The sequence below is a fragment of the Vicia villosa genome, unplaced genomic scaffold (assembly GCF_029867415.1).
Source record: "Vicia villosa cultivar HV-30 ecotype Madison, WI unplaced genomic scaffold, Vvil1.0 ctg.000253F_1_1, whole genome shotgun sequence".
In the NCBI taxonomy this organism is placed as follows: Eukaryota; Viridiplantae; Streptophyta; class Magnoliopsida; order Fabales; family Fabaceae; genus Vicia; species Vicia villosa.
Window position 1 is genome coordinate 315,005 of NW_026705106.1, and position 22,765 is coordinate 337,769.

The following is a 22,765-nucleotide window of genomic DNA, read 5'->3' on the forward strand; positions in this document are numbered from 1 at the left end:
ATTAGATCTTGGAATATTGATCATGTCAGCACCGTTCGTAGTAACTGAATTATATCTTTGAAGGATGATCGTGTCTACACCATTCGTGTTGATAGAATTAGATCTTTGAATGTTCATCGTGTCAGCACTGTTCGTAGTAACTGAATTAGATCTTGGGAAGGTGATCGTGTCTACACCGTTCGTGATGATAGAATTAGATCTTTGAGAGTTGACCATGTCAGTACCGTTCGTAGTAACTGAATTAGATCTTGGAAAAATTTTGATTACTGCCAGGGGACTGATGTAGATATCATTGCCAGGGGACTAATATGATAAGGGCCAACTGATCACCGCCAGGGGACTAACATGATGAGAAGGATTTTGATTACTGCCAGGGGACTGATGTAGATATATCATTGTCGGGGGACTAACATGATTGGGAGATAACTTAATACTCCTCAGAGACCAATGTAATAAGTTGTAGTTGTATATCATCGCCAGGGGACTAACAAGATAAGAGTAGATTATAGTTACAACTAGGGGAATGATGTAACATATCATTGCTAGGGGACTAATGGGATATTTCACTACCAGGGGACTAACAAGATAGGAGTAGATTATGGTTACAGCCAGGGGACTGATGTAACATATCATTGCCAGGGGACTAATGTGATATTTCACTGCCAGGGGACTAATGTGATGAGAGTTTGATATAAATGATTATCAGAATGAATATTTGTCCAGATTTCTTTTGGAGAAGAAAATTTGATTTTGATGATATTCGTCCGCTCCGGAGCTTACTTGAAAAACAAAGTCAGAAGCATGCAATGTCATGATGCATGGTATGTATTTGTGTAATGATTGATTATGAATGATGTATGTATGCAACATATTGTCGACGATGATAGTAAATCATAGAATAGTCTGGCGGGGAAAATAAATCCCTGACTGTTGTGAAGAATACAGAGTATAAGTCTTCTGTTTTACCGCTCCATGCTCGAGGATACTCAGTTGAGGATCTATGATTTCTGCTTGGGGATGAGATACATTTGAATGATTGATCTTGATGTACCCTGACTGGGGATAAGAGAGATGAATAACTCTGTTTGGAGAAGAGAATAGTATCGGGGAATCGGAAGTGTTGAAGATGTAAGCTTAGTTGAGGAACTAAGTCTTTGTTGGGACGAGAACATTTGAAGATATCTTCTTAATGATTACTCTGTGGGGATATGATCCTGTGAAACCGGCTTTATGGGAAGGCATGGATGTCTTGAACGTTGCCCCCAGTATTATATTAACTGTCATTCCTGGATTTGTATTGATTGGGACACGCCAATGAGTGTTGGTTGAAGTGTCAAACAGGATTTGGACAACTTTGCCCCTGCTAGTAGGGACTTTGGAGAGATTCTCCTTGTGAGGACCTTTGGACATATACTATGGGTGATGCCCCTAGTACTCATAGACTTAGAATGATGCCCCATGCTGATTAGGAAGTAGCTGCATATCCACTTGGGTGTATGCCCCTGATTGTTTGGTGCTCCTGAGAGATTCTCGGAATCTTGACCTGATTGTCCCAGATTGGTTGGCATTCTTTGAAAGATCCTCATAATATTGACCTGACTGCCCCAGGTTGATTGGGTAAACCATGTCATGCCCCTTGTATACATAAGAGACATTGCTTCTGAAGTGATTTTGTCTGTCGGATAACTTTCAGTCATTAGTTGTACCATGTGAAAATTCTTCCTGATGGTAACATTCGAAATTATGTAGCAAAATATGTTTAATAACGAATTCATGAGATGCGGTGCGTATGTCTGTCTTGATTTTTTTGAAAAACATTAAAACAGGAGATGTAAAAGCGTGATATTTGTAAAAATGTGATGTTTGTAAAAACGAAATATCAACTCAGCATTTTTGTAAACCTTAAGGAGTCAAGATACCTTTTTTGTTGACAGTATGCTTTCGAACTAACCATGCTTCAGTTAGGACTTTCAAGGGTTGTAACGTGGCTTGGTTCACGGTTTAAGAAACAAAGGATAATGGCTCAAAAGTTTATTTATACCCATCCCAATCTTCGTGATGTTCTTCGATCCTATGCTCAGTTAACTCTGCGCTTAAGCCTTAGCAAAAGCTTGAAGTTGTAATATTGATATTTGATAATGGTTAAAGTACTAGAAGTTTATTTGGACAGGCAGTCGTCCTTTTTTTTAATTCTTTTTTCTTTTGTCGAGGATTTGTAGTGACCTCTTTAGAAATGTTTTCTTTTGTCGAGGAAAATTTTTAGCAACCTCCTTTTTAACTTTGATTTTGTTATCCCTAACTTTTGCCTGAACTGTTTATTTTGAGATTACAGTCAGCAGGATGTTTGATTTTTGATAAGTCTCCTTCATAGGTTTTGACTTAACATTTTTATCTCCTTTTCTTTTTTATGGATATTGACTGCCTGACTTGATGATTATAGAAACCCATCATTACTTGTGTAAAAACAACTAGTATAATTGAGTTAACTGAATAACTACCCTGCCCCAGGTTATGATTAAATGTTTTAATTTGCACGTGAAAGAAACTTCTACTCCATAGGCTCAAAGGGGTTGACTAGGGATTAACATCCTTATATCTCCACTGTTTAGGAATTGAAACAATGCATGTACATCGTCAGCATAGTCTATTCAAAAGCATACTGTATGAGGTTGCGGTATCGTTTTCGTCATCCTCCCTAAAAAGGCTTACAGCTTAGCAGGAGTTGAAAATCACAAAATGAAACAAAGTAAAGACACAGTTTAAATGAGTGATAGCGAAATCATTGATTCAAGACAAACATATGCAATGCACTAATGATGATTATTAAAACAGATAATATCTATCATGAGCCGAATGTTTAAACAAACAAGAATGAAAAATTGCAAATGAAAGCAAAGCTAATGACCCAATAGTCCATCCTTCTAGACATTAGTTAGTATTGTCATGATTAGGCATAGAAGCTGCGATCACCATAGTAATCTTAGGAGGGTCCCTCAGAGTAATCAATTTGATCTTCAATAGATGTTGTAATGCTTGAGCCAGCGACATATTAATCTTGGTGAGTTGACGATTAGAGACGTCTGACTTTCGTCGTTGTTGTAGTGTCGGTGTAAAGATCAGAACTGCCACAACATATTGGTTGTGTTCATTACGACCTTTCTGATTGTGCGCCACATCAGTCATGTGAGGCTCCTCAGGTGAGTTGAAATCAATGATTTTGTCATCAAGTAAGTCTTGAATCATATGCTTCAATGGTCCACAATCCTCTGTATCACGACCAGGACTGTTTGAATGGTAAGCACATCTTGCATGATGCTTTTGCCCGGGAGCGGGATTTGCTGGAGCTGAGTATGAAGGCAGTAGGGTTATCAAGTGCTGATAGAGCAATTGTTGCAGAACTTGAGACAATGGCATTTGCAATGGAGTAAACTTTGATGCATCTGCTGATCCTTTTTCTTCTGGGTTAACAAGGTTTTTCAACTCGTCTTTCCCCTTGGCCAAGTTCAGAATCAAAACTTGGAATCGGATATTCTGAGCCTGAATATTTTTTACTGATTGCTCGAGATCCATTTGTGCTGAAATAAATAGCAAGAGAGAATGGGAAGCCTATTGCGGGAACCTATTATGCAATGTTTATGAATGTAGATGCAATATTTTCAAGGATCTTTAGGAAATTTAGTTTGCGACATTAGGAAATGATTGGTCACCGCTTCGTCTGAAGAATCTTGGTCTTTGTCTTTGAATGTCCTTCTTTGAGAATCAAGCTCACCATATCGAGTGGGTCATCGCCTCTGATTCGGGATACCTATGAATTTGAAAGTATATGGCTAGAGAAAAATAAATCCTCTTGCCCCTTGATAGGTATCGTGTCTCTGAACTGGAAGGTATACGACCAGAGGGAAAATAAATCCTCTTGCCCTTTGATGAGAATTTAGTCCTTGATAATGGCACCTGAGATTGTGCGCCCTAAATCCCTAAGATCCTTGAAAGGGTTAGTCAATCATGCTATGTTATGATTTCATGATGTCATGCGAATGCAATGCATTTAGGCAAAGCACAAGGTGATAAGGACAAATATGTCCAACAAGAAAAGCATGCAAGGAAATCAAAGGGTTAGATAACAAACAAGTCACACAAGAGTCCTTAAGTTTAAAGGCTTGCATGAAGTATGACCGGTGACTACCCTTCCCCAATAGGTACTTCTAAGGATAAGGATTAAATCAGCAACAGGTTCTACAAAGTTACCCAGACTTGTCAGTCCTTCTAAAGCACCCTCGGACATGATGCATTCGCATCATGCAATGATACTTTAAGAAAGAACCTATCTGAGTTATAGTATCGGGTAGCGACTAGGCCCTCAATATTTGTCAAGAGTAGCCCCCCCACTACGTCCTAAAGGCCAAGATGGGTTAAAGGGTGACTAAAGGTCATTGAGCTCCGGCGCATCCAAAGTTACATACATAGACCTCCCTCATTTGAGAAAGGTGTGCATATATCTATGGAGTCCTATGTAACACCCTGGATTTCCGCTTACCCCGCGGGGCATCCGTCCTACCAAGCATGTCACCATCTTAATCAATAATCCCCCCTAGGTCCGCTTATCGGCTACCTAGGAAATATTGTTTTTGCCTCCCGTAGGAATCGAACCATGTACCTAGGGGTTAAGTACATATTCATAGCAATTCCTGCTACCAATTGAGCTAGTAGCTCAATTGGTAGCAGGAATTGCTATGAATATGTACTTAACCCCTAGGTACATGGTTTGATTCCTACGGGAGGCAAAAACAATATTTCCTAGGTAGCCGGTAAGCGGACCTAGGGGGGATTATTGATTTAGCTGGTGACATGCATGGTAGGCCGGAAGCCCCGTGGGGTAAGCGGAAATCCAGGGTGTTACATTAAAAAGGCGCCTTTTTAATGTAACACCCTGGATTTCCGCTTACCCCGCGGGGCTTCCGGCCTACCAAGCATGTCACCAGCTTAATCAATAATCCCCCCTAGGTCCTCTTACCGGCTACCTAGGAAATATTGTTTTTGCCTCCCGCAGGAATCGAACCATGTATCTAGGGGTTAAGTACATATTCATAGCAATTCCTGCTACCAATATCTCAATTGGTAGCAGGAATTGCTATGAATATGTACTTAACCCCTAGGTACATGGTTCGATTCCTGCGGGAGGCAAAAACAATATTTCCTAGGTAGCCGGTAAGCGGACCTAGGGGGATTATTGATTAAGCTGGTGACATGCTTGGTAGGCCGGAAGCCTCGCGGTGTAAGCGGAAATCCAGGGTGTTACATCTTAACTCAAGCGTGAACTTCATATTGACTCATCTCCCACATATGTGAAAGAGGTCGCCATGACTATGCCACTCATATCTTAAGTGTACTTGAATCCGGGTATAGGATTCGTCCTTCATTTAAATCCCAAGCAACCTTTAAAATAAAGCAAGCAAAGCAAACTATAAAAAACATTTAAGTGATCCTAAACTTTAAGGTAACCCCTCTTTTATTCGAAAGTATCCCCAGCAGAGTCGCCAGTTCTGTAATACGGTGAACTGAATTTAAAGAAAATGTCGCGGTTAAGCAAGAGTCGCCACCGACTTTTATTTTATCCAATTTGAAGAAAGGCTAAAAGAACAGGAAAGACCTTTGAAAGATTTTGAGTTCGGGGGGTAAGTTATACAAAGGGAAGGTTTAAGGCACCCTTTGCATCCATGGTTTTCCATGGGCTCTTAATTGCTTAACTCACTTGTTTGCTTGAATTGTTTGAAAAGTGTCGTGTGTGAATAGTAAAATCTTCGTTAAGGACTTTAGCTTGTAAATAAACGTAGCCTTTTTGAATTTGATTTTGAAGAAGAGGTGTGAAAAGTAATTTGAAAGTTTGAATGTGTGAGCAAACATTTAAGAACACCTACCCTAAGATTGTCTTTCTAGTTCTTTAAGCCTTTCGGGCGAAAGGGTCTATCCATACCATGATAGGGTAGGAAGTTCTTTTATTGGAGGTTGAAGGGTCGTCGAAGTAATATCGTTCGCCACAAGACTGTCCCTACCATATAGAGGGTAGGTAGTCTTTAGGGAAGGATAGAATAGTCATTAATCTTTTTAGGCATCATGCGAGGATACCTTAGCAATGGGACAATCATCTTATTTTTCCGAGGCAACATCGAGGGACCAAATGATTTTCAATCTCTTTAGGTAACCTTGCTTCAGGTATCCTCGGAATCGAGGGACTTGACTATTATTTAAGGCAACAGGCAACAAAGGCAATAGAGAGATTACCCTAAAGGTGTGTGGGTGCACAATCAGGTGGTTCAATTCAGTTATATTATCTTGTAATTAGTGATGCTAATTCAGTTCAAGGCTTGCACTCCCTAAGATTACTAACCACGCAGTCTAAAAATGCAGAAATTAAAGGCAGAAAAATAAAAGTCCTACGCTATTACAATAAACACTTGTGGGCGGGAAATTAAAGGCGGAAAGTAAAAAACCTAAGCTATTACAATAAAACCCTGAGGGTAACAGAAATTAAAGGCAGAAAGGTAGAAAACTTTTTACAAGGCTTTGGGGCAGATACATAATAATAACAAGCAATAGTAATGCGAATAATAAAATAAACCCAAAATAATAATAAGGCAAAATTAAAATAAAGGCACATGCGACAATCACAGAGTATGGGGTGAGAAGAGAATTGCGTTTGAAGAAAATCAATGTTTAAAAACAATTTGTGGTGTTCATGGTGATAAATCTTAAATCTTACAGGTTAAGAGAAAACCTAAAATTATGATTATAGTTAATTTTAACAAGCCTAAAAATAAAATCGAGATTAAACAATATAGACCTAAAAATTAAATTAGTTAGCCTACAAACTAAGTTAAATTATTAATCTAAAAAAACTAATTATTTCTCTAATTAAAGTTATTTAATAAAAACACAAAAAAACTTAATTTTATTAATTAAAATAAATTTTGTTAATTTTATAAAAAAATAAAGAATTAATTAAAGGAGTTTTTTTATAAGAAATAAAAAATAAAAGAATAGAAAAGGGTGAAAATCAATTAAAAGGAATAAGTAATAAAAGTTTTAAAAAAGATTAAAAGAAACCTGGTGTTGTGATCTAGTGTGGTTGGCTCTGTGAGGTTCCATGGTGAGGAAGCTTCTCCTGGGTGTTAGATCTGCTTCTATGATGATCTACTGGCGATGCGCTGAAGGTACATAATAATCGGGCATAGATGAGCAGCGCTGGATTTGAAAATAAATGAGAAGAAAAAACATTGCAAACACCTGGGATCGAACCCAGGTCATGGAGTTTACAAACATCCACTTATTTCCAATTGTGCTGCATTAGTTAATCTGTAATAATTCCTCCCAGATATATTAAATATAAAGTATTGACTTAAATGGAAAACAGTCACCAATCTGGCCCCACTCTGCGCACTTCACCCAATGAGAAACAAGGGAGAATGTTGACTGACCTCTATTAGAGAGCCACGCGCGTCAGGGAAACATGGAATTGCTGACCAACGAATGGGCAAAGCACGCGTGTCTTGAATGGGGAAACGCTACTGTTCATCTTCTTCCTCCCATGCACTTGCCAATTTTCCTTTGAAATTTGATGCGGTTTTACCTGCGGATTTTTCCATAGGTCCTTCTTCTTCCATGGCTTTGATTCAAAACCTGCAAAATCAAACTTGCACAAGAAACAAAGCTGCCCAGATCCACTTAATTTCATGCCACGAGTTCAATGGAACGGTTAGTTTTCAGAGATAACAAACATAGCTATGAAAACGAATCTTCATGAGCTTTGTGCCCTAACTATGGCAAACGTCCAAACCGGCCCTAAAACTCATGAACAATGGCTCAAAACGATTCTAAACCTCAATATAAACGTGAATATACGTACATAATTTATCCATGTTGCCTGAATTAAAGAGTTCAGATCCAAAAGTTTTACCACGATAATGCCTTTTGAAGAACACGATTTGATGCGTTCCGGGCTTTGAAGATGGTTGGGAACCAATCCTGGGATTTCTAGAAGTACAATTCAACGCTTTGAATCAAGTGGGAGAGGCTGCTTTGGAAGATCACGCTTGCCCTTGCCTTCTTGAAATGTTGGAACTTAGAAACCCTATTATTCCCTTCTAATTTTCGTCCCCCTTTGTTATGAGCATGGTCCCTATATATATTAGAGTGAATTAGGGTGATAGGAATGGCATATAATCACGTGATTGGAAGGAATCAAATTTGATTGAGATTTTGCATTAAAACTTTCTATTTTTGTCTCAATATTGATTCAATATTTTCCAATCACATTTACCACGAATTTTCATCAAAATAAGCATATTTGGATGATTGGATTTGATTGGGAACATTAATCTTTGATTTAAACTAATTATTTCATATTTTACATGATTTATTAATATTTAAATGACTTAAAATTCAAAAAAATAAAATAAATGTGATAAAAATAAAATAATTAATTTAAGGACGTTTATAAAGCCCATAGACATGTTTGGGATCCATTCTTTAGGCCCAATAGTCCAAAAACAGCAAATTGTGCAATTAGGGTTTTGTGTTTTTCTTGAGAATGGACCAAATTCTGAGCCTCGTATCTCCTTCAATTTTTATCATATCAAGGTGTTCTTGACCATTTTAGAAAGCTCAAGATGTCCTATAAAACCTCCTTTTGGTTTCATCTCAATTGAGTTTACCATGTTCAAGTTATGAGCTTTGACCCAAAAGGTATTTTTGTTGACTTTCAAAAATGACCTATAACCGTTTGATCCATATCTCTGAAATGAAGCATTTTTAGACTTGGCCTGTGAGAGACAAAGTTGTAGAGAATTCAATTTCCTTCAAAATGAGCTTTGAATGGGAAATTTCTGATGTTCCATGTGAAAGTTATGGCTGGTCAAAGTTGGGTTGACTTTCTCCTTAAAAACCCTAATTTAGAAACTTAGGATTTTTGGATGATTTTGGAGCTTTTCTTGATGAATCATGATCAAACCTTGATCAAATGATGAATTTTACTTCAAGATGTTGATGTCGACCAAAAATCAGGAGTTTTGACTGTAATTTGACCATAGTTGACTTTCAAACCAAATTAGTCGACTGTTGACCATTTGAGCAGTTGAGTGAGCAATCTTTTGAATCAGGACTTGAAATTGGCATGAGGATCCTTTAAAGAATATGAGAGGCCATGGAGTCCACTTGAGGTGTCAGAACCTAATTTTACTTTGAGAGAAGCAAAACCCTAGCTGTGGGTTGATTGATTAGGAAAGAGATGGTCAGGCTTGTTTCTCATTGCTTGAGCCAGGATATTCTTGAAATATGATGGGCAAATTTTGGGGTATGACAAACCAGAAAACATCTTGATGTTCCATTTAGAACTCATGACACTCACCAGTAAACTTAACCTATTTACCTCACAGTGGGCGTTGTTTGTTGGGAAATCAAAATTATTCGAAGTTAAAACACAAAAAATATTGATGTGTGGGATAAAGAGCAATGGAAACCAAAAAATGGTCTAAAGCAAAATTGGTTAACCTACTAAATAGTGTAAGCAAATCAAAACCAGAAAGAATAAGATAAAAGACGAGTACACTTAAAATTTGTTTATCCAATTTGTTGTTTTTTTGTTTTAAAAAAAATGGCCACAGAGGAAATTATCGGCTGAGTCGCACACTAGGTCGCTTTCTTTAAGGCGTTTCGTGGTACTTCCATAATTATGCAAAGTAGCTCGAAAATACACACGACACCTCCAGGATAAAACAACTTGCTCTGGAATTACGATTGTCACTTGCACTTGTGAGAATCGCTCGAAGTGATACACCTTCAGAGATGGTTTAAAAAAACATTCGTAGTATCTGAAACAATTTCAGTCGTTTATGGCGCACAAGGCCAGTCGAAAAATAAAGAAGAAAGAAATTATTTTGAGATGAAGAGAATAGAGAGGGAGAAGAGAGATTCCAAAATTTGAAAATCTGGTGTACGTTACCAAAAAGCTTAAAACTCATATTAATAAGTAAATGATTCAACTAAGTGGTGAGAAAATAGTGGGAGAGTGGGGAGAAAATAGTGGGAGGAAGTTACTTAGTCAAAACTAGGTTTTGATGAGTGACTCATTATTAATTAATAATTATTTAATATTAATAATTGATTCCACAAAAATTAACTCCCATAAAAATAGGATGACCCTTTCAATTCACGTTAAGTTTCTAACAATCCCCCACTTGAAATTAAAGGTGATATTAAAAGTAACGTCAAAAAGTTTCTAAGATTGTGCATAAGCAAAGGTGTATATGACTTGAACCTTTGCGTAGCAAGTAGGATTTCGATTTAACAAGAGTGACACATTAAGAGTTTATCAATGAGTCTATCAAGAGTACTCCTGTAGCCTAAGTACTCCCTTATACAGAGTGTAGATCTCATTAAGAGTTTCTATTATCTCATCCTCTTATTACTTTAGGATTCATGCTTCTCATATTTACTCTAGCATGATCGCTACATATTACTCACAACTTGTTATTCCCCATTGAACCTATTTCTTGGGATCTCCAGTCATTTAGGTCGGGTTACCATCATGAGCAACTCATTTCTGTATAGGCATTAGTCCCATCTTTTTGGATTTATTATGGACTTTCTCTCTAGCTAATCCATTCGTCAAAGGATCTGCTAAGTTTTTATCAGTGCATATATGATCCACTCTTACACCTCCTTTAGAGATACAGTCTCTAACGGTATTGTGCTTTCTTCTTATTTGACGTATTTTACAATTATAATAATGGTTCTCAATTTTTGTAATAGCCGCGGTACTATCACAGTGGATCAACACAGCTGGCATTGGTTTTTCCCATAATGGGATCTCAGATAGCAAGCATCTTTACCGACTTGCTTCTTCACTAGCTGTGGCTAGTGCTATCATCTCAGACTCCATTGTAGATTGAGCTAGGATGGTTTGTTTCTTTGATTTCCACGATACAACTCCTCCAGCTATACTAAATATATAGCCACTAGTAGCTTTGGAATCATCCGATAAGGTGATCCAATCTGCATCGCTATACCCTTCTAGTACAGCAGGAAATTTCTTATAATATAGGCCGAGATCCAAGGTCCTTTTAAGGTACCTCATGACTCGCTCAATAGCTTTCCAGTGCTCATTGTTCGGCCTACTCGTAAACCTGCATAATAATCCAGTGACATATGCAATGTCAGGTCTAGTACAGTCCGTGGCATATCTAAGACTGCCAATGATGCTCACATATTCGGATTGTCTGACACTTTCTCCAGTGTTCTTAAACAGTTTCACACTTGGATCATATGGAGTGCATGTTGGCTTACAGTCAAAGTATTTATATTTCTTTAAGATCTTCTCCAGATAGTGAGATTGATCCAAAGAAATTCCTTGTTCGGATTGCATGATCTTGATACCAAGAATCACACTCGCTTCTCCGAGGTCTTTCATATCAAAGGTATTTGCACAACAATGATTTCATAGCATTAACGACCTGAATGTTTGATCCAAATATGAGTAGATCGTCTACATATAGACATATGATAGTGCAGATGCGATTCTCTGATTTGTAATAAACGCATTTGTCACTTTCATTCACTTTGTTCCCATTCAATTTCATTAGGTTATCAAAATTTTCATGCCATTGCTTGGGAGCTTGTTTTAGTCCATATAGAGACTTATCTAACTTACAGACCTTGTTTTCTTGTCCATGGATCACAAAACCTTCCGGTTGTTCCATATAGATTTCTTCTTCTAAGTCACCATTTAAAAAAGCTGTTATAACATCCATTTGGTGTACTATTAAGTTATAAATAGAAGCAATTGAAATAAGTACCCTAATGGATGTAATTCTAGTGACTGTAGAGAAGTTATCAAAGAAATCTACATTTTCTCTTTGTCTAAAACCCTTGGCTACAAGGCGGGCCTTGTATTTATCAATAGTTCCATCAAGTTTTAGTTTCTTTTTCAAAACCCATTTACAATCAATTGGTTTTCAACCTATAGGCAATCTACTAAGTGACAAGTCTTGTTAGATTCCAGAGAATGTATCTCATCATTAATAGCTTCTTGCCATAAATCTGCATCCAGAGATCACAGTGCTTCTTGAAGATTTATTGGATCTTCTTCTACATTATACGCCGCATAATCAGGCCCATAGTATTTAGAGACTCTTACTCTTTTACTTCGTCGAAGTTCTATTTCTACATTGTCATTGCTTTCTGTGCTTCGTATCATAGGAACGTGACTCGATTGAGTGCCCCCACTATTTCTCGATTTGAAGGGAAATTTGTCTTCATAGAAATCAACATCATTTGATTCTATGATCACTTTCGCATTTAGGTCATAAAACCTATATGCCTTACTGTTTGCTACATACCCAATGAATACACATTCGTATGCTCTACTAGTGAGTTTAACTCGTTTCGGATCCGGAATTCTGACATAAGCCAGACAACCCCAAGTTCTCAAATAAGACAATTTTGGTTGTCTTTTCTTTAATATCTCATAAGGCGAGATCTTATTCTTAGACTTGGGTATTCTATTCAGGACATAGAAAACAGTCAATAAAATTTCCCTCCATCAGTGAGGTGCAGCACTAGAATTCACTATAATTGCAACAACAAGTTCAGTAAGAGTTCTATTCTTTCTTTCTGCTTTACCATTAATTTCAGGAGAATATAGAGCAGTCGTTTCATGTACAATTCCATGTTTAATATAAAAATTATTGAATAACCCATAATCTTATCCAGTTCCCCTATCACTACGGATTCTCTTAATCTTCTTACTAAATTGATTCTAAATTTCAGTTACATACATCTTAAACATGTCAAGTGCTTCACTTTTATTCTTCATTAAGTATACATAAGTATAATCAGAGCAATCGTCAATAAAAGTGATACAGTAACGTTTATTATTTCTAGTTAAAGTTCAATCTAATTCACATATATCAGAGTGTATAAGATCCAGGGGATCCGATTCTTTAATAATTGATTTATGCGAAGTCTTAGTTATTTTAGCTTGACTACAATATTCATATTTATTTGTGTCATTGACATTTAATTTAGGAATTAAGCCTAAGTCGCTTGCATTAGAAATAACTCGCTTATTAACGTAACAAAGTCTAGCATGCCAAATATTAAAATCACACAAAGAGTAAAAGGAAGGAGAAATTTTATTCAAATCAACATTCAACTTAAACATGTCATCAGTGGCGTACCCTTTCCCAACAAAAATACCATTCTTAGTGATGGTGTACAAATCTGCCCCTATAGTTTGACTAAACCCTGCCTTATTTAAAAGAAAACCAGAAACAAGATTCTTCCTAATTTCAGGAACGTGTGTGACGTCCTTCAAGATCAAAGTCTTTCCTGAGGTGAATTTCAGCTCAACATCTCCAATTCCAGCAACATTAGTTGTGTGAGCATCTCCCAACAACATTTTCTTGTCTTCACCATTAGTGTATGTCTTAAACATAGCACGATCATAACAGACATGACGAGAGGCGCCAGTGTCTATCCACCAACCATCACTTCCACCAACTGTGTGTGACTTCAGTGATCATAGCAACAAATGGCTCATCAGTCATGTTAATCTGAGCATTTGAGCCAACAACAGGTTTAGGCCTGCTCTTATATTTTTTTGCCATATGACTCGGTTTTCCACAATTGTTGCAAGTAAAAACCGAAGCGTCATTTCTTTGAGGTGGTGTTTGCTGCCTGGCAAATGGAGCAGATGGGGCCCTAGAGGGATTCCCATTCTTAATTCGGTTCACAACATTACGGTTCTGATTCTTTAGTGGTTTGCCAGTAGGCTTCAGAACCGCACCAAATCTCTTTTTGTTGTTAGAAACAACTAAGACTTCATCTTTCTGATCTTGTTTCCGAGCTTCCTCTTCAATTCGGAAGCGAGTAATCAGACTCTCGATCAAAAATTCTTTTGTTTTGGGGCAAAGCACATTTTTGAAATCTTTCCAACCAGGGGGCAGTTTGTTAGTGATTACAGCAATTTGAAATTGTTCATTTAGAGGCATACCTTCAGTAATTATTTCATGAGAAATTTTCTGAAGTTCGTGGCTTTGAGCTTCCACTGGCTTATCATCCACCATTTTGTAGTTCAAGTAGCGGCTTACAGCATATTTCTTTGCACCAACTTCTTCAGTGTCATATTTCTTTTGCAGAGCTTCCCAAACCTGTTTGGCAGTCTTGTAATTACTGTAGTAATCATACAGGTGATCAGCAAGACTGTTCAGAATGTGGATTTTGCATATGTAATCAAATTCTTGCCATAGGGAAATTTCTTTTCGGAGCTGTAAGTTATCTGCAACAGATTTAGCTTTTGCAGCAGAGTCTATATCAGACTTTTTGGAAGTTCCGTCTGATTCAGCAGTTGACTTACCATTAGTTAGGTCGGTTGATCCAGAAGGAACAACAGGGATATCCTCAGTCAGAATGTGGGCAACCTTTTTCAAAGTTAAGAAAAATTTCATCTTAGCTTGCCAACGTTTGAAATTAGATCCCTCAAACTTGAATGGTTTGTCATTCACAGAAGCGGCCGCAGTATTACCTATAGTTTCCTCAGTCGACATGGCAGTTACAGCAAACGTCTTAAAATTGTTGTTTTTCGGTTTTAAAAAAATTGCCACAGAGGAAATTATCGGCTGAGTCGCGCACTAGGTCGTTTTATTAAGACGTTGCGTGGTACTGCCAAAATTATGCAAAGCAGCTCGAAAATACACACAACGCCTCCAGGATAAAACAACTCGCTTTGGAATTACGATTGTCACTTGCACTTGTGAGAATCGGTCAAAGTGATACACCTTCAGAGATGGTTTAAAAAGCCATTCGTAGTATCTGAAACAATTTCAGACGTTTGTGGCGCACAAGGCCACTCGAAAAATAAAGAAAAAAGAAATTATTCTGAGATGAAGAGAATAGAGAGAGAGAAGAAAGATTCCAAAATTTAGAAATCTGGCGTACGTTACCAAAAAGCTTAAGACTCATATTAATAAGTAAATGATTCAACTAAGTGGTGAGAAAATAGTGGGAGAGTGGAGAGAAAATAGTGGGAGGAAGTTAGTTAATCAAAACTAGGTTTTGATGAGTGACTCGTTATTAATTAATAATTAATTAATATTAATAATTAATTCCACTAAAATTAACTCAAATAAAAATAGGATGACCCTTTCAATTTACGTTAAGTTTCCAACACAATTCAATCAAACTAATCTACTCTAGAAGATATATTAACTATCTAGTCCATTATAATTCAAAAGCCGTTACAAGAGTGTAAGCAAATCCAACTGAGGAATAAAAAGATAAAAGATGATTATGCATATAATTTATATACGAGGTTCAATCAAATCGATCTACTCTCGTAGAGATATCAGCTCTCTGATTCACTCTAATACAAAATTCGTTACAAAAGATTAAAAGTTGATATAAAAAAAATAGCCTTCAATCCCTATTTTCTACCTAAATTTTTTTTTTCAATTTCTTCAACTCTAAATTTATGAATCACACAAATTCAAAATATTTAGAGGTGTTTGCCAATTCTCTTAAACATCACAAAGGTCTGCCAGTTCCAAAAACAATAAATCCTAAAAAAATTCTACTCTAGTCTCTCTAAATTTCTCTCACAGGATTACTTCCTCTTCCCTCATTCTTTCACACTAATAAAAGTGACAGATAAGTAGATAACTATAATTCTAAATGTTGCAACCCTTGAGATCCAATTCATGCCAAAAAAAAATGAATTTGGCTCATCCGTGCAAGTGCCCCAAAACCAAAAACTCAGCATAACGGACTTAAGAACCGCCATCGACCTCCGCTGTAGACTGTGGTCACTGTTGGATCAAACTTCCTCTCGCCGCTGCCATCTTCTGTGGATGCTTAAACAATTTTTAACAATGGTTTTCTCACCTTGGTCGGATACGTGTCGTTGATTGGTTGTGAGTGTAAAATCATAAATACATGTCGTTAATTGATTGTGAGTGTAAAATCATTTTACACTGACGGTGTATATTATTTATTTTTCATTTCAAATTTACTTTATGTGAAAACAAATTTTAGACTATGCTTAAAAACATGTATATAACCAAAAAGAAAGGTGTTTGTTTTTCCTTTCCCATCAACACCATACATTCAAAATATCTACAAATATAACAATGGTTTAAATTTCCTAAACACAAAGTATATATCAGTTATTTCCCTATCAACAATATCCTACATTCAATTTTCAACCAATATAACAATATGGTTGAAATTTCCTAAGCATATAGTATCATATGTAAATGCTTACAGATGTACTGTGTGTGACCTATCAAACAATTAATGTGAGTCCTCATGCAATGCATGATAATAGTAATATCTATTGAAAGGCATCTTTATTGCAATCTGATCACACCAACAACTAAATTATACAAAAGGGTCCCTATATTTAATATACTCATATTCAGTCTATTGCTGCTTGTATATTTATAAGCTCCACACTTATCATCTTTTCTTCAATTTCTTTCTTCTGCTTATCAGCTTTTTCTTTCTTTATTAATCATGGCTTATACTCAAGTTATCACAGCTCTTGTCTTTGCATTAATTCTTGCTAGTTTTGACCTATCATCATGCCAAATAGTAAAGGGAAAAGTCTCTTGTGTTGACTGCACTCACAACTACGATTTATCTGGTTTGTGCTAACTCACTATCTCATAATTTTCTTGGTTTGAGTAAATGTTTATTATTAGTTTTATGGCTCTATTTCGCTATGGTTTAAAGTTTTTGGAGAATCAGAGTTTTTGGAGACCATGTATAGATTAGTCGCAGTTTAATCATGAAAAAACAACTAGAGACTCTCTTTACTTACGGTATAAATGTGCCAAAATGCTGTAAGGCCCTAATCAACTATGGTTTAATTATGATAAATTTTAGGGTCTGTGCGATAATCCGTCTTGCATGTCCTCAAAGACGGTTTTTTCCATATAATATACGTATCTTTTAACTTGACTGTTGTCCTCTTTCAATGATTTTCAGATATTAAGGTCTCAGTGAAGTGTGAAGGTGTCAAAACCCTAGCTATAACAGCAACAGAAAAAGATGGTTCCTTCAAGGCTAACCTTCCCTCATGTCATACAATAACTTCTACAAACTGTTTGGCAAAACTTCTTGGTGGACCAACTCAGCTTTACACCAAAAAACAAAACCAAGTTTCACAAATCACCAAAGGAAAAGAACAAAACACCTACACCATCTCTACTCCTCTTAGTTTCATGATATCATGCCCTAAAAACACAAATTGTAAGGCTGCAAAACCTGTTGGTTCATCCAAAACTGTTGACCTTCCTCTTCCTCCAGCATGGGGTTTGGCACCAAGTAGCTATTATGTTCCTTTTGTTCCTATCATTGGAATACCTTAATTAATCATGTTTGTTCAAGTGATGAAGAATAATCACTTTAGTAATAAAGTTTATAGGGAGCAATAGACTTTTATATAGTCTTGTTTTGTTATGTATAATCATTATAAAATTATAGATGTAATGGTGTTTGTATCATATATGCAGCTATTGACAAATGCAACATAGTTGTAATGATGTATCATGTGTGCTTGTGAAATTTTAGTATATAATATATATTCATATGCTTTCTGAGTCTTAAAGCAGATATATGTTGTATGGTTGAGGAATATCAGTATCATTTAATTAAAAAATATATGTTTTATTATTGGTTTTATATATAACTTTTAAAATGATACATTGATTTTTTAAATAAAATAAACCAATTACAAAGAGTATGTGTATTCTAGAAAATCAATACAATTAATGATGAAAAAACATTGATCTTGTAAATGATTTGTGAATAAAATCTATATGCCAGCAAATAGAGAAAAATGTATGATTAATGAGAGGCACATGGTCATTGATTATATATGAAAAATTCAGCAGCAATATTTCAGCAAAAACATTAACTATGCCCTGACACCACTGTTCAACTGCAAGTATGGTACTAGTACAGCATATATGCATTAACTATACATTCACCACAAGAATTTGTATATCACAATTTAAAATTTTTAAAAGCCTAATATTGATGGGAGTTCAATCCAACCCAATACAACAACATTGATATAAAGTTGACGATTATCCACCTTTGCGAAAGACATATCACACTTATCCACCTAAAACTTTAAGGTAATATGTGAGTAGATTCTTCCAACTTATATATTCTCAACTCACCACATTTCTATCCAATGCGGAACTATTTTCCACTTACTCACACTTCATTATTATTCTAACACTCCTCCTCAAGTGTGAGTCCACAATACTCCTCCTCACACTTGTACCGTTGTTACCTCTTCTTGGACAACGAGACACCTCTTCTTGGGCAATTTGATACAAGTTAGTCGGTCCCTTTCTCGAACCAAAACTCAAGATATCATTTGTTGGGAGAGTTACTAGGAGCATTCATACAAAGTTGAGGATTATGTACCTTCGTGAGAGACACACCACTTATTCACCTAAAACCAACTATTCTACAAAATCATTACAACACTATTCAACTTTGATTGTTTACAAACCCAGACACCAACTCTAGTCCTTCTAACCCCGACACGAGTGTTGATATTGCTGTTGGTTTTAGTTTTTTTCAGGATTTTAGATTTTAGTTTTAGTGTTGCTAACTTTTTTTGTTACGTTGAAGTTTTGATGATGCTAACGCTGTTTATATTTTCTACGTTATTGGTTTTAATGTTGCTGGCTATTTGCAAATTGAATGCAATAGATATTTGAATGAAGTCTAATTGAAAATTGCATTCCTCGTTTGTTATGTTTTTTTGTTATGTTCTTACACAAATTTTCAATGATTTTGATTGTGTCTCACTTTGATTAGAGTGATAATGGTAATTTTGTGCGTCAATCGAACTTTGAATTTGAAGATGTTTTCAAATTGGCTGCATTTTGTGGTAAAATATTCCTGTGTGTTATGATGTCTTGACTAATGTCATGACATGCTATGTGTAATGATGTGCAGGTTGTTTATGTTTAAGCTAATACAGGATTTAGTTATATGTCATGCTCGATGTCATGACATCAGTATTTGACAGCAGTGGCTGTTATATTTAGCTATTATGTTTCCTTATTTATCTCAGGCTATATTTTAAGAAACCACATATTTTGCTGAATGGTTATCAGTAGAAGATCTCGTCTACAACATATGTGTTAACACCCTGATTATGTGGAAATTAGGTTAACTTGGTTAACCCTAATTTATGTTTGGAAGGCCCAAGGCCCAAGTGGTGCCTATAAGAAGATTTCTAATCCTACTTTTAGAAGTGGAGATTTTTGCGTGAAGAATTATGTGCATTGTGGTTTACTTTCACATGCGTTTTTGTTAGTGTTTTATTGTGAGCCAAACAATTATCTCTTTGATAATTGTATTGGAGTAGGGTGTTTTTTGAGTTGTAATTTGGTGTGTCACTCTAAGCTTTTAAGCATAAGTGCTATGTCTCTTGATTGAAGCTTTTAAGCAAGATCGAGATTAGTTTGGAGTGTGTCTTCAATTTGTTTTTCATAGTTTTCTGTTTGTTATCACTGTTGTGATTGAGGGGGAGTGAGTAGGAACTCGGGTCTAGAACTAGATTGAAATTGCATTGGGTAGGTCTTAAGTGAGGAGGGTAAACTGGTAGTTTAACTCTGAATTAACACTACTTATAATAGATTTCCTCCCTGGCTTGGTAGCCCCCAGAGTAGGTGTTATTGTACACCGAACTGGGTAAACAATTCCCTGTGTTCTTTACTGCTTTTATTGACTTACTGCTAAAAGTAATTATCTGTTCAGTAGTGGATGACATAACATCCGATAAGACATCGACTACCTGATTACTAGACTTTTCAGAATTATTTGAAGGTGGAGAAAAACACAAGAAAGGGGGGATTGAATTGTGTTCTTTATCAATTAAAATTCCCTTTCTTTTTCTTTAACGTCTTTTCTTTATTTCATTTAATCATCTATTGGATTATGCTTTGATGTTGAGGAAGCATGAAGATGTAGAACTTCATAACCAATAAGATGTTCATTTTAACTTCTAAAGGATATCAGAACTTCTGACTTGTTCAGTACAGTTCTGCAGAACTTCAGTTTGAATGTTCTAAGTTAAAATGAATAGAGCACAAAGTAAAAGACAAATTCATTTTTATCTAGGTTCACCTTCTGAATAAGGCTACCTCCAGTCCACCTTCTTCAGGTGATTTGCCTCTCAACAGAGGTCTTAATCCACTATAACCAATTCATGATTACAACCGCATGAACCTCCGTCGTGACCAACAATCTACACAGCCAACTACTGTGACTAACCATCTGAACAATGACCTCTTTAGTGATCTCCATGAGATATAACGTTCATTGACTCAGGAACCCTGCACAGTCTACCCGCTGTGACTAACCCTGCACAACCAACCTGTTGTGACTAACCCTGCACAACCAACCTGTTGTGACTAACCCTGCACAGCAAACCACTGTGACTAACCTTAGATGATAAACCGTTCAATGATCCCATCTGGATATGATCAGTGGTTTTCACACATATATTTTCCGTTGTTTTTAAGTATTTTTAAGTTATGTTATTAAGTGTTTTATTTCTTTATTCGTCATTTTATGCTTTGGTTGTATGTTTTAATGTTTTCAGACTGATATGGAGAAATCGGAGTAAATCAGTGCAAAACTCGGAGTTTCGAGGAAGTTCAGAAAACATGTTTCAGGAGGCCTGACACGGGTGGCCGTGTTTCTCAACACGGGCCGTGTCAGGAAGAGAGTTGTGAGCGAAGTTTGAGAGAAAGGAAAAACAGGGGTGCAACATGGGTGCCCGTGTTGCTCAACACGGCCCGTGTTGCTAGGCCTGGGACTTAAAGAATGAAAAATAAATAACAGAGGGCCAACACGGGTGCCCGTGTTGCTCAACACGGCCCGTGTTGGGTGGTGACGCTGATTTCAGTGATTTTTATTATTTAGTTCAGTGGTTGGCCTGCAAGGGTGTTTTTGGGATTTCCAAACAACTTAAGTGAGTCTGCACTATTTAGGAGGGTTTTCAAGATGAATTAGGGATCTTTTTGCAACACGAAGAATTGGAGGATTGAGAAAGGAAGCCTATGCAATTGGAGAAGAACAGAGAACTCTCATGAGCGGAAGCCATTGAAGATCAAAGTTCATCATCTCTATTGTAATGTCTTTATTTGATATCTTTGTAATTTCTTTGGATGATATGAGTAGCTAAACCCCCCAATGCTAGGGGGTGTCCCTGATTAACATTTGTGATGATTTTGAATTCCGAATTTCAATAACATATTTCTCTTTCATGTTCAATTTAATGGTATAAGGTTTTTAATGCTTTCCTCGTCGGACCAACTGGATTGATTTATGACTGACAATTAGGATTGACATCCATTGTTAGGGTTTTTATACCATTATACTATAGTAGATATCACCTAGGACTAGGGATACCCTATAGTAACCGGATTGTTCTTGATTATAATAATACTTGATTTGATCACTAATTTCGAAGGACTTTGGGATTAGGATTTCAATGTTCAAAGGTTTGCCCACTAAGGACTTAGGAGCAAATACCCTTAAGAATCGGTAATTGATAAGTTGAATTTTGTTAATGAAACAAGGGTTCAGAATTGTTACATGTTAATGCACACACCTACCCTGGCATGTTACTCATATTTGGCTAAATCAACCTTTTTAAGTTTATTTGCAATTTAATTCGTACTCATAAAAACCAAAACCCCAAGGCTTTTTGTTTAATTGAATTCCTACTAACTCTATAATATCACGCAGTCCTTGAGATCGATATTCGGGGAATTTTCCCTTTATTACTACAGAGGCAAAATAGTACACTTGCTATTTTACCGATCAATTTTTTGGCGCCGTTGCCGGGGACTGCCGAAGATTATAGAGTTTTTAGATTTATTTCAATTAGAATTTTGTTGCTCTGCGACTAAAATTTTATTTTCTAAAAAAAAAAATTATTTTATTTTTGTTCAATTATAACTAATCTGCTCTAATCCTTGTATGTGAGGAAAGTCCTCAGCTGATTTATCTTTTGACGCAGAACCTGAAAGATCTTTGCACGCTAGGCTTAGAAAAGCTAAACAAGCAAGACTGGCAGAGTCAACCATAGAACTCGTAATTCAAGAACCAGAAAAAGAGGAAGAAGCTTCAGATCATTCTGGTCATTCAAATACAGGGTCAAATTCAGATACAGAGTCAGAGACAGAGACAGTTATGGGGGAACCTCAAGAAAGGCTCCTCGGAGACTATGGTGTTGTGAATACACCGGGTGGGAGACTAACAATTGTCAACCAACCGGTGAATGTTCCTAATTTTCAATTGCATCCAAGCACCATCACTCAGCTCGAAAGAAAGTCTTTCACCGGAAAGGTTAATGAAGATGCAAACAAGCACTTGCAAAGATTTTTGACCATGTGCACCACTCTGAAAATTGATGGTCATACTAAAGAAGCCAAGAAGCTAAGGATGTTTCCTTTCACCTTAGCCGAAGAGGCAGAAGAGTGGTTCTATTCCCTCCCAGCGGGCAGTATCACATCGTGGGAAGAGATGGAAAAGGCCTTCTTGAATGAGTATTTTCCAGCGTCAGTCTTTCTACGAAAAAGGTATGAAATTCTGAACTTTAAGCAGAAAGAGGGTGAACCTTTGGGAGATGCCTACAAAAGATTCAAGAGGATCCTCGTAGCATGCCCAACTCATAACA

The 22,765-nt window shown here is 36.6% G+C and overlaps 2 protein-coding genes across 2 annotated transcripts; one reads left to right on the plus strand and one right to left on the minus strand.

The window, feature by feature from the left end:
• Positions 1–13,538: 13,538 nt before the first annotated feature.
• Positions 13,539–14,597, minus strand: LOC131626007 (uncharacterized). The gene has a single exon (XM_058896833.1). The coding sequence runs from the start codon at positions 14,595–14,597 to the stop codon at positions 13,539–13,541; it is 1,059 nt and encodes a 352-aa protein (XP_058752816.1).
• Positions 14,598–16,509: 1,912 nt separating this feature from the next.
• LOC131625978 (uncharacterized) lies at positions 16,510–17,598 on the plus strand. The gene is made up of 2 exons (XM_058896807.1): positions 16,510–16,690; positions 17,035–17,598. Exons 1-2 carry the CDS (start codon positions 16,561–16,563, stop codon positions 17,415–17,417), a joined length of 513 nt encoding a protein of 170 aa, XP_058752790.1. The 5' UTR covers positions 16,510–16,560; the 3' UTR covers positions 17,418–17,598.
• Positions 17,599–22,765: the final 5,167 nt, after the last annotated feature.